This window comes from Trichomycterus rosablanca, chromosome 13 (genome assembly GCF_030014385.1).
Source record: "Trichomycterus rosablanca isolate fTriRos1 chromosome 13, fTriRos1.hap1, whole genome shotgun sequence".
NCBI classification, from domain to species: Eukaryota; Metazoa; Chordata; class Actinopteri; order Siluriformes; family Trichomycteridae; genus Trichomycterus; species Trichomycterus rosablanca.
In genome coordinates, this window is record NC_086000.1 from 1,728,331 (window position 1) to 1,740,886 (window position 12,556).

The 12,556-nt window shown below is 40.8% G+C and overlaps 2 protein-coding genes across 5 annotated transcripts; one reads left to right on the forward strand and one right to left on the reverse strand.

Annotated features, from left to right (window-relative positions):
* The first annotated feature begins 80 nt into the window (after window positions 1-80).
* trmt61b (tRNA methyltransferase 61B) lies at window positions 81-4,111 on the forward strand. 2 transcript variants are annotated; one of them, XM_063007759.1, is made up of 7 exons: window positions 87-1,078; window positions 1,169-1,271; window positions 1,364-1,554; window positions 1,888-1,979; window positions 2,330-2,532; window positions 2,888-2,971; window positions 4,023-4,111. In XM_063007759.1, exons 1-7 carry the CDS (start codon window positions 296-298, stop codon window positions 4,055-4,057), a joined length of 1,491 nt encoding a protein of 496 aa, XP_062863829.1. In that variant the 5' UTR covers window positions 87-295; the 3' UTR covers window positions 4,058-4,111. The 2 variants fall into 2 exon arrangements, with proteins under 2 accessions (XP_062863830.1, XP_062863829.1); XM_063007760.1 differs by lacking the exon at window positions 2,330-2,532 and having other exon boundaries at window positions 81-1,078.
* A 251-nt stretch (window positions 4,112-4,362) lies between these two features.
* Window positions 4,363-7,804, reverse strand: spdya (speedy/RINGO cell cycle regulator family member A). 3 transcript variants are annotated; one of them, XM_063007763.1, is made up of 7 exons: window positions 7,755-7,804; window positions 6,658-6,924; window positions 5,998-6,056; window positions 5,633-5,718; window positions 5,287-5,458; window positions 4,935-5,196; window positions 4,363-4,569 (listed from the first exon to the last, which is right to left on the reverse strand). In XM_063007763.1, exons 1-7 carry the CDS (start codon window positions 7,771-7,773, stop codon window positions 4,514-4,516), a joined length of 921 nt encoding a protein of 306 aa, XP_062863833.1. In that variant the 5' UTR covers window positions 7,774-7,804; the 3' UTR covers window positions 4,363-4,513. The 3 variants fall into 3 exon arrangements, with proteins under 3 accessions (XP_062863833.1, XP_062863831.1, XP_062863832.1); XM_063007761.1 differs by lacking the exon at window positions 4,363-4,569 and having other exon boundaries at window positions 4,637-5,196; XM_063007762.1 differs by lacking the exons at window positions 4,363-4,569; window positions 7,755-7,804 and adding an exon at window positions 7,489-7,576 and having other exon boundaries at window positions 4,637-5,196.
* Between the last annotated feature and the right edge of the window lie 4,752 nt (window positions 7,805-12,556).

Sequence of the window (12,556 nt, forward strand, 5' to 3'; positions counted from 1 at the left end):
TTGGCAAAATCTAGTGGTTAATAATGGTATTGCACCTACACAACTTTGTGACGTACATAAGTTAAACATGGCGCTGCCCTTATGGAGTCACGTTGCGTTTAGGTTTTGTTTATTTTTGTGCAGGTTATAACATTTATCTGGTGGGAATGAAGAGATCTGGGGGTAAATTGACATGGCATCTTGTTAGACTTCATAGTTTTGAAACAAAATGGAATAATTACAGTAAATATTTATAATTAAATAGTTTTTATTGACAACAGGTAGATATTACTGTGTCTCTGGTGAGGATTAAACAATGTCAGCATTTGGGCTGTGCTTCAGTTTGGGTTCTGTAATGCCATACATGGTAATAACCCCAAGACTGGCAAGGCTGGCACATCCCACCTCAAGAAAACATCATTACCTGAGAGTTGTCCCATCAAGAACATTTGGGTCAAATCCAAATGGAGATGATGAGGGTTCGGGAGCACAGACGGCACCTGGTCCAGGGCTTCCTTCATTCTCGAGTCGGGCACCTGGATTTGCCAGGCGACCCTTGTCTCCTTTGGAAAGGGTGAGTCAAATGTTACCCCAGGAATCTCTGAGTAAGGAGATCTGGGATCTCAGAGGGGACGGTGGAGAAACACAGAACCAGACTTCTGTAGATGATGTGGAAGACCTGGACCCTCAAAAACTGAATGGAGATGTTGTAGACGGGTCCAGATATCAAAACCAGACTTCTACAGATGACCTGGACTCTCAGAATCTTGTAGACACTGGGTCCAGACATCAAAGTAGGGCAGAAGAAGGAATGCACTCAAGTCGCACCCTACCGACGGAGCGGACGCTGCGTTTCGGAGAGATCCTGCTGGCCGAGTATCGGCGCAAACGCAGACTGGAGTTTCAGAAGATGTTCCGGCTGGAGGAAGGAGCAAAGCTGATGAGTAACTGGGGCGTTATCCGTCACGAGGCGGTGGAAGGGTGCCACGCCGGGACCGTCCTCCGTACCAGCCTAGGGCTTCCCATACTGATCCGCAGACCAAGTCTGGAAGAGTTCACGCTGTTTATGAAGAGAGGGCCTGCTATCGCATACCCGAAAGTAAGCTCATCATATTGTCTCATCGTACAGCTGATAGGGTTTGATTTCACAACCCTCCGGTCACCTGCACTATTGTACCCGTTTCCGCAGGATGCCAGTGCCATGCTGATGATGATGGACGTAAACGAAGGAGACAGTGTGCTGGAGTCGGGCTCCGGATCAGGAGCCATGAGTCTCTTTCTGTCCAGAGCAGGTGGACGAAATTTGATCCATATGATGACTGTCTCCAAGGTTTCCAGTATTTTGTCCACACCCTGTACACGCGTGTCCTTTGTTTTCCTTCAGTGGGCTCTAAGGGGAGCGTGTTGAGCGCAGAAGTAAGACAGGACCACCACAGACGGGCCGTGCTGAATTACGAGCGCTGGCGTTCCGCGTGGAGGCTGCGCACGGGCGGCGAGTGGCCCGATAACGTGAAGTTTCACCACGCAGATCTGATAACCTCCGCCCCGCTGCTCGCTGGACGTGGATTCAATTCGGTAAAAAGCACCTGTTTTAGGATCTATAGACTTGTGGCCATTTTATGAGCTACGCCTACCATATACCATTATTATACCAACAACACTGCTGCACCTGCTACACTCATCCAACACTAACTACACTGTTATTACCATCCAATGCAGTCGACGCAGTACTGACAATGACCCGCCACCCAAATCATTTCTGTTGATCGGCTGAACCTTTCCATCAAAATTCAGAGCAATAAATATCTACAGTCAGTTGTTGTATATCCAGATGGTAGGTGTAATTCATAAGATAATAGTAATAAAGCGCTCATGAGTGTATGTAACAGTGATACTGGTGTCTTTCAGATTGCTCTGGATATGGTCAACCCCCAGTTGGCGCTGCCCACGGCGGTCCCTCACCTACATACCGGTGGGGTGTGTGCAGTATATCAGGCCAAGTAAGTCACTCACACACACACACACACACACACACACACACACACACACACATATATACACATTTTAACAAACAGCTTGTGTGTCCAGGGTCCCAGGTTCTCCTTAAAAAGTATTAAGAATACTGTATATATGAATGCACAGGGGGTGCTTACTTTCTCACAGTCCTTTATTTATAAAATAACTTACATTTAAGTTCATAAAACATGTGCTGAAGGAAGCGTGTGCTAGTTTGTGGCCCTCCTGGACCCGCGTGGGTGTCATGCAACCAGCAGGGGTCACCAGTGTGCACAGGGTAACGTAGGGGGGGGGTAAAAGAATCAGCGTTATTGAAATGTACGATGTGTGTTAGTATCACACAGATCATTGACCTGATGGAAGGGCTGCGCTGCTCTGATCTCCCTCTGGTGTGTGAGCGCATCATGGAGGTTCAGTACCGGGACTGGCTGCTGGCGCCGTCGCTCAGAAAGGACGGAACCTTCAACCAGCGCAAAGCTCCGGGAGACGGGAACAAGGAGAGCGAGGACGACGACGACTCGAGAGCGGAAGCAGCCGGTAAAAGTGATTTTATTTATAAACAAGGTCAGATTCATGTGGGTCTGGGTGGGTGTGGCTCTCAGTACGTGATACGGCTCTCTGTGGGAACCCAACACTGCCAGGTAAAAAGAAGAGGCTGCAGATTAGACGTGTCGGAGGGGGCGTGTGGTGATCCGGCTCTCTTTGGTCAGACCGGGGGTATACAGAATTGGAATACATTTTTCAGGATTTCCCCCTTTATGTCCGAGTCTAGTCATATCCAATTCCTAAGTGTCGAAAGGATTTTTGGCTGATATGTTCCTTAATAAATAGAAACTTGCAGTTCAAATAGAACCATGAACCCAAAAATTACTTCTTGTCCCCCCCTGTTTAGAGGAAGCTGCCAATCCGAAGACTTTCCCGTTCGGAAGCGTCCCGTACATCGCTCGCCCTCATCCGGTACAGACCGGCCACACAGGTGAGTCGCTACACGAACCCAGAGCTTCCACTCCATTCGAGGAATTTTGGAACCCTCCAGTCCGAGTTTCAGATCGATCCTGATCCTGAACGGCAGAAAGGCACCACTCACGAGAGGCATCCGAAAGAGTGCAGAAGGTGGACTGGCTGCTGTCGTTTGTACATTTCAGCACTCTGTTTAAGGTCTTGCAGCCCACACGTCCTTGACCAGGTTGAAGCGCTCCAACATAATCTGCGTCCAAGTGTTTTTTATTGAATCCAGTGTCATGCAGCAAATATGATCAACCCAGCGTCCACATTTCCCTTATATTTTCCATCCAATGTAGTCGTTTCCAATTCCCGGATTGTGACATTTACAGTTAAACTTTGAAAGGTTCGAATCTGGAAGGTTTCCACCAGGGGGCAGTATTAGACCAGAGATCGACATGACCAACACTAAAAATCCATCTTGGGAGGTCTATTACACTAGCTCACCACCACTAAGATCTGGGTATGAATCCTTAGACATCTGACCTGTGCTATTGGCCAGCCGGGCATCTACACAGACATAACTGGCCACTGTCCAAGGGATAATGATGGTCAAGTCCTGTTTTCCTGGAACTGTCACTGCATAAGTCTGGTTGCCTATCTGTTGCAGGGCATCAGTGTGTATGTACAGGCCGGCTGATAGCACAGCTAGAATTTGAACCCTGGATCTCAGTGCCTGAACTGAGCACCATAAATGACTATACTATTAATTAATTTAATCAGAAATGCTAAAGTACAGCCAGAATTGTTTCCCCGATCCATGTTCTGTAAAGAACAGCCCCCGCTGGAGGGAATCACGACTAAATGCAGCTGTTTTATCCACTATAAAAGCAAGAAAACACTCAAGCCTGCGTCATCACAGCTGGAATTGCTCGTCTTCGACCTGCCCGAGATTCCCAGGGAGTGTTGATCAGGCTATTTAAATGCTGCTTACATTAGGTTTTGATGTTTTGGTGGATAAACCCTAATATCCTAGCATTACACCAATGTTAACACTGTTTTTATTTGTTTATTTTTATTTTCAGCATTCCTCGTGAAGTTACGGAAGATCTCCAGGTAGCTTCGGCTTCATCCCGTCCATAGCATGCAGACCCGATATGAAGGCGGGTGAAAGGCTTACGTGTGTGAAATTATCGTTTTCTTTTTGTCGTTTGACAGGAAAATACAATAATAAAATCAACTATAAACAGCGACCAGTTTACAGATTTTATTTTATTTTATTGTGGAATCTGCTTGTTTCTGTAAGAGGTCGTAAATGACGGCGGATTTACGCATTTGTAATTGTTTATATGCAAGAAATCAGTCAAGCATTTCATATTAACTGTAGATTCGGCTCATGTGAACATTAGTGCTGTATAGAGAAGCGTGAGAACACTTCATAAATAAATAAATATGATCAATATGATAAATAACGACGAGTCCGGTGCACGTGAACTTTAAACACATGAACTATTTGCACTAGAAACACCGACTGACCCAACGAAGAAACGACGCAGACGTGCACGAGATGAGACTCTTAGCCCTTGTTGATCCAGTCTGTGGAACGGTCGGCTTCAAGGTCAACATTTCTTCCTATTAGCAAATCAAAGACGGACAAGAAAAAGCAGATTAGGTCTTCCAGGAGTTACGCGTAACAAACTTTACAGACAACACACGATAGCTTTATTATCATCGTAACAATGGATATAACAAAACCTTTTTATTTGGTGCAGCGGTCTATTACGCTACCCCTGTGTTCCTCAAACCCTGGGTCCCGACCCACCCCAAAAAATGAAGCGCAGACAAAAAAATAATTATAAAACATTAAAAAGTTCAACGTATTTAAAGACATCAGAATGTTATTCTTACTGTGACTTGATTTTGACCCAAACAGTCGCAACTATTCCACTGTTCCCCACCTCCCCAGTACAGTACAGTGCAGTGCTTCACTCTCTCACCCGCAGGATTATGGGTACAGTAGCAGGAGGCCCGCGGCGCCGGCGTCTCCTGCAGGCCCAGGGTCAGCGTGATGGGCAGAGGGGGCGTAGAAGATGAAGAAAGGTGCGAGGCTTTGGCGCAGAGGGCGCAGGGTTCGGGAGAGGCGGCAGGGCCACGGGGGATCTGTACCTGCTCCGGGTCTCGGTACTGCCGCTGAGCCCCGCTGTGGTGCGCCGCCCGCTCCCGCTGCCAGATGAAGTGAGACGGAGCGATGCCCATTACCTGAGGGTTCAATATCAAGATTAGTGATCAAATGCCAAATAATAGCAATAAATTATAGCGAAACACCTAAAAGAACAAAACAAACATCACCTCGTCACAGCAGCGGCGGCTCACAGCAGCTCGGTACTCGATCCGAGCCCACAGCTTGTCCCTCAGCTTCAGGAAACGGGGGAACTGCTTCCTCCAGCTCTTCCCCAGCGCCCAGGGGAAAATCTCATACTTCGCCTCTTCCTCATCCTCCTCCATGGTGTTCGCCAGGTAACTACAACACCATCAGATACACACCAGGGTTAATAACGCTTCATGCCACCAAACTGACAGACTAGTCACTTCATTTTATTGCGCCACTGGGCTACACTGGGCACAAGGCAGGACTGTCCAGTCACAGACTATCTATAGGAACATTCCTAAAAAGACGTTACATGGTTGAACTCACAGAGCGATAAAGAAGTTCATCCTGCTGTGCTCACCGATGCTGAAACGTGCCCTCTTGAAATACACAAACGTCATGGCAAGCAAATACTATAAGACAAAAAATAGAAGGGGGTCAACAGGGTGTCTGCTGGTATTCTTAAGTCATTTTTAAGTGCTTTTCGTGCCAATTTGAGTGAAAATTAGGACCAAATTGTTATGTAACAATTTGCAATGGCAAGTTTGACCTATTGGAGGCTTTAATTTATAAAAATCCACACCAACACATGTTTTCTTTTGCTCTTTTTATTCCATGAGGATTTAAAGAAGGATAAATACTATTAGCCTAGATGAAAAGTGAACGCAAAGTATAAAAACAACCCTGAGCACCTTGTCTGTAACTTTGCAACAGCAGTCCATCCACAGAAAGTCCTGGATAAGGTCGTCATCTGAGGAAAAACACAGATGCCATGTAATTTTATTCATTTTTTACTAACTTTTCTGGATTCTTTCCCCCCTTGGTCTCCCAATCTAGTCATTTTTAGTTCCAGATTGTGAATCCGCTCTCACCACACTCCCCCTCCGACATGTGCGCAATCTGCGGACACTTCTTACCAGCTTCTGGTCACCTTCCCTCCCTCAAAAATGACAAATTGTGTTTGTGTGGACGCCCGGACAGGTCGGTGGCTCTTCTGAGAGTCAAACTCATGAGTTTAAAGACTTTGTAGTGGCGTGTTAGCATGCTAGATTGCAAGTTTTAATACTTGGATTTGCCTTGAATGACTAAATAAAGCTGGACAGGCATCATTAGCCACAGGTTCAGCCTCAAGTTCAAGACGGGTTTATGTAGACCTCTAATAAAATAACCCCCCTGGTCGGTGTCACAATAGGTGCAGAAACACCAGACACAGGGCAGAAATACACTGTGGACTGTCAGCAGTTATTATTATGATATATTATAGTTATAGGAACAAATCTGTAACCTTGAACACAGTGATTCTAATAATAAAGTTCCAGGACTTTGTGAACCCCTGTCTCTTTTTCACTCACCGAAGAGCCTAAAAAAGGCCGCCATTTCTTGGCGCTGGATGACAAGCGTCGGGCTCCACGGCTGCCTGCTCAGACAGGAGATCTGACCGTGATTCGGTCGGTTATTCTGGCTTTTGCCCGGTGGGCCTTTGGGCTTCTGGACGTTCGGACGCTTCATACGCAGACCCCTGCGGAGCTGCAGACTGTGAGCTACAGCAGAGCCGATTCGCAGAGTGATGGACGGTGGAGTTTCAGGATGGTTCAGCTGCTTCATCGTGCTCTTGTTGGCTAGAACCAAAGGAAAGAAGATTTAAAATGTAAATGGCTTTAGGTACATTAATCTGGTGTTATATTGCTTATTTTGTTGCTCAGTACACTTGTCATCCCTCTCAACAAGACGACTCAAATAAAGCCAGAATCATTCAAGCTTATTTCCTTAAAATGAAGATTAAGATGCACAAATGGCCTGGACTTAAATCCCATTGTAACTTGATAGTGGATTGTACAATTTAAGACTACTTGCCTTAAGGATATGTCTTAAATTAAACCATGAAGCTGAATAAACGTATAGTTTTAATTTGTTAATGCTTACAAATACAAACTTTTGGTTCTTAATTATAAGCACAAAGTTAGAAGACTTTGTATACAAATGTGAAGTGGATATTTGAACTGGAAGTATATTAATGAAATTAAAGTAAATCATATAAAACTTGATAATGGCTGCTGTACGGAACACTGTGAATTGTTTACCTAATTATACTATGCTGGTTTTACTTGTTATGGGCTATTAAATGCTGCCAAAAATAAGCAATGCGAACTGATTAATTTTCTACACATTTCAATTTTACTTACCTTATCCTTAATAAAAAACGAACCCTAAAATAACTGTTTAAAACCCTATTTTTTCGTCAAGTTCGTGAAGGTGGCTAACGGTAGCTAATTAGCTGTCAATTAACTGACAATTTAGCCAAACCACGAACACTGATTTGAAAATACCGTAATAAAATGAATTATAATGTTGTCTACAGCTGCATTTTCTGTCACTTTTGCTAAAAATATGCACTAATTAGTGCAGACACTCGTTTTAAACAGTCAAAAACTGTCTGTGTTAGACTCACTATGAGAATGCGCGTTCATGAGAACAGCAGCTATTGATCCATGCCAGCCTGTGTAGAGCGAGTGTGCGCGTTCACATTTGAAGATTCGGGAATCGAAAAAGGAACCGATTCTTGTATTTGATTAATTGGAAATTAGAGTCGAGGACAAAGCTTTGGAATAATTCTACACAGTCAACATGAGATTATGCTGCTAGACATTTCAGACACAGAGCAAATTACATTGCTAAGTACACACTGTTTATTAAAATATTCAAATGTAAGGGTAGGCTTTTAGTTGCAGTGTCGTTTAGGGTTATGAATCGGAGGAAGGAATCGATTCTTCAGCTGCAAAAAAATAAACAGTCAAGCTCTTCGAGTTTAAGTTTTGTTCCTCTATTTATTCCCTCTATTTTAATTGAATTTACACACTTTGGCAAGATTAAAGCTTATACCCAAAGCTAGTCTATTAAAGGCTTGAGAAATAACGGCTAAAAACACAGATTGGCTTGTTTACATTCATCTTGTCAGTCTTTGTACTAATCTACCTTGTCTCAACAGGACATGCATTGCTAAATAAAACTACATGGAGTTGCAAAAGTGAAATGACAGACCAGCAAAGTTTCTTGCTGTCTAAGAAGTGCTAACAAAGTGGTAATTCACCCGAACCACAGCGTCTAACAGAAAAATAAAACACATTAACACTTCCTATCATCCAACATGACCAACGTCAACAAGTTCCACAGTGTAAAGCGCCTAAATTCTCACTCCCATTATTAACAGCCATTATTTTTAATGAATCTAATGCATTCACACTTTTCTTTCATACATTATTGTACAGAATGAGTTATGATCATTAAATAAAGCATATCAGACAAAGATAACTCAAGTAACAACACAATACCTAAAACATCATTTTATTTATTTAGGAATTAAGGTTAGTAGACAAGGAAAAGTACACATTCTAGGAAAAGGTGTAAACAAAAAGCTGCTTAATTAGTTAGGATTAGTAAACATCAAAAATACAAAACATGTTCACCAAGTAAAACCATTTTAAAGGTGTTACATATACAAGAACTGTACAGATACAATCCTGAACAATTAAAGAATTATTTACAGATCTTCAGACTCTTGCAGATGAAGTAGGGGCCGCCGGGGAAAAGGGCACGTATAATTTTGATTTGATAGATACTGGCTTTGTTGAGGCACTGGTCTCGTTTGTGTTTCATGATGCTGCAGATTGCATTGACTTTCTGAAAAGAAAAAGGTAACAAATATAATAAAATTACATTAAAATACCAAACTTATTAAGCTTTATATAATGGTGTAGCACACTGGGCAATCAGGATGCTTCATCAAAGCTATATCAAATGTTCAGAATTGGATTTACCTCCTGAATCTCAATCATCACCACAAGCCTCGCTAATCTCACTGACTCCTGGCACATGCAGCATTTATACGGGATCGTGAGCTCAATCTGTGGAATACATTTAGATTAGATTCAGCTGAATCAGAAGTGCAAGATTATTTATATATAATACAGTTAAAGTGCCATATATTAAGAACAGTAAACAGATAATGATTGTACAGTGTATAAACTGGTATATAATTACAAAGATGACTACAGGGGCTAAATGAATAAGAATGAATAGAGTATATAAGTATAGCAGATAATATACAATATATACATTATTGTTGTGCTGGTGTGATTAGTGCAATAGTGATTGAGTGATTGAGTAGTTACTAACAGGGCATCAATTTCTGCTAAACTGTTTATAAGTTTTAAATCTGTCTAGACATCTAATAATGCAGAATGACAGTAAAATATGAAACCTTCAGTGTATTTGAGATTTGCATGGAATTTTACATATTTTATGGTTGTATAACAGCCAACAAATATGAAGCAACTCATATGGTGTAAACAATCTTTCCTTAAGAAAGCTTCCATTATTATTATTATTATTATTATTATTATTATTATTATTATTACTATTATTATTAGCAACACTACTTCTACTACTACTAATCATAATAATAATAACAATAATAATAATAATAATTCAAATATTCAATAAAAAAATTTAGTAGAGATGGAATTATTTCCATTTACCTCTGACTCATTTCTATATGAACTCATCACAGCATCCTGCAGATCCATCGTAAACTTCTTAAACTTCAGCTGCAGTTTAGTTTCCTGTTGCACTTGTAGATTGGATTCATGTTCCTGCTCTTCACCTCGAACGACACCTCAAACAAAAAAATCATAAATCATTCATGTAACAGTTCATGGGTTTGATTTCAGACTTTATAAAGTAATAAACAGTAAAGAGTGTAACGTTTAGCGCTGATCTTACCTGCACACACCAGAAAAATGCAAACATTAAGACTTAAAAACGATGCCATCGTTCTCCTGAGCACCATACAGACTTTCTGATGTTCCTCCACCTTCTTCTGCTTCTTCTTTAGATCATCATCTCACATTCTAGCTTCTCTCTTTCTTACTCTCTCTCTCTCTCCCTCTCTCTCTCTTTCATTCTCTTATTTATTTATTAGAATTTTAGTGTCATGTTTTAAACACTCTGGTTACATTAATGACAGGACAAGTAGTTTTAAGTTTTGTATCTCCAGTTCACCTCACTTGCACGTCTTTGGACTGTGGGAGGAAACCGGAGCATCCGGAGGAAACCCACACAGACACAGGGAGAACATGCAAACTCCACACAGAAAAGACCTGGACCGCCCCACCTGGGAATCAAATCCAGGACCTTCTTGCTGTGATGCGACAGTAAACTGTTACTGAATGATATTAATGCAAATTTAGGGTGTTTTTATTTTTATTCTTTTAAAAAAACAAACCTTGATGCATGCACACACTTTGTCATTTAAAAAAAAAAGTTAATAGTTTTAATATTTACACAATAGCAACAACACAGTAAAATACATTTAAAATTTGATTTATTATACATCCATTACTTATGATACTATATTACTGTATTAATAAAATAAAATATGAATATAAAATGTCCTTTTGTTCCATGCAGAAAGCTTTATTGTTTATTGTGGTACATTTTAATTAAAACAACTTGAAGCAAAATTTCATGTTAATTTCTGATAAAATAATAATAATAATAAAAACATATTTTAAACAAGCAGTAATCAAACATCCCTGGTGGAGCTCCATAAACTGTTAGAGTTCTACCCAACACACACACACCCCTGATTAAAACAGAGTAAAAATATTACCCACACCAGACTATGTATAGCAGAAAAGTCTACAACAATATATTGTATATAAGTATATAATGTGTATGTGTATGATGTATAAATACAATAACAGTGAAGCAAACTCAGTTCTGATTCTTCACTGATGTTCTTTTTTATTTGTTTTTTGCCTGTTTATCCTTTATTTTAAGGGAGACGAAACTAATACAAGCAGAACTTGGATCTCCGACACGTCTCTCTGGGAGTCTTTCCTGGAAACAGGGACTTCAGGATTTTGTCCTTAAGCTTTGACGCATGTTTCAGGCATTTTTTTTCCACACTGCGGATAAACAGGGCACAAAACTTCCTCCTAATCTGTTTAAATAAGAGAAAACAGAAGGACATGAACATTCATCACATTCATAATCTATTATTACATTCACTTCATCACATCTGCTTCCACTTCACATTAAAATATATTATAGAACATTAAACATTCCACTGTGGAACAAGGTAAAGTTACAATACAGCTAAACATGACAAATACAAAGATTTAATATCATATGATTTAATTAAATACTGGAATACAGTGCTGCGTGGTTTTAGTGTGGCCTTGATCTTATTTTAAATGTATAGTATTAAAATTGATATTAAAAGTAATAAAACCACAAGTTCTTTGACTCTAAGCTCTACACTGACCCCAAAGACCACATAACAAGGGGTTTGTTTGTTTCCACAAGGTAATAAATTACACTGAATAAAAGAAATATTAATATTTATAAGAATATTAATTGGAAATATTTTACCATGAGCATTTTGAGGTCAATCTTGGCTTTAGAAATCTTCATAACATCCTGGCAGGTGCAGCAGAGGATCGGGTTCTTCTGCCACTTCGGAGGGGCTGAGAATTTACCCGTCTGTAATATAGAGAACATGTTTACATTAAAGGTTCCAGTCCAGCAGGTCCCCACTGCTTTGTCTGTTCTTGTTGAATTAAGGCCTATAGACATAGTGATGTCTAGTATCGGCTGTTTTGGGTATTTGATATTTTATGACACCATAAAACCATTTTTATTTTGTCCTTTAACATGAAATTTGGAGGAACTTTGGGACTCCAGTTACCGTCTCATTCACTATAATGCCAAAAGTATGTAAACACCCTTCGTAATTATTGAGTTCAGGTGTTTCATGTATAAAATTTCCTCCAAGCTCCAGGTTGAGTTTGGTGTGGAGGAACTCCAGGGACCTGCACAGAGTCATGACCTGCAGCTCCCCACTGACCTTCTTATCTAACAATCAGTGCCTAACCTCGACTGAACACTCACAAATTCCCACAGACATACTCCAAAATCTTGTGAATAGTCCCAGAAGAGTGGAGGCTTTGGAATGGGATGTCCAACAAGCAATATGCAGGTGTCCACATACTTTTGGCCATCATAATGTAAAGTGACCGGAGCCCGCTGTGAAGTCGAAGCAATTCAAAATGTGTCTGAGCAGCACAGATCCCATCAGAACAGTAAAGAACCCTTTTCATTCATAAATGACTTGAGTAAAATGTCATATTTTAAAAATAAAAGAGTAAATAAAATATTTAACTTTTTTGAATCCACATTTTTATCTTCGAA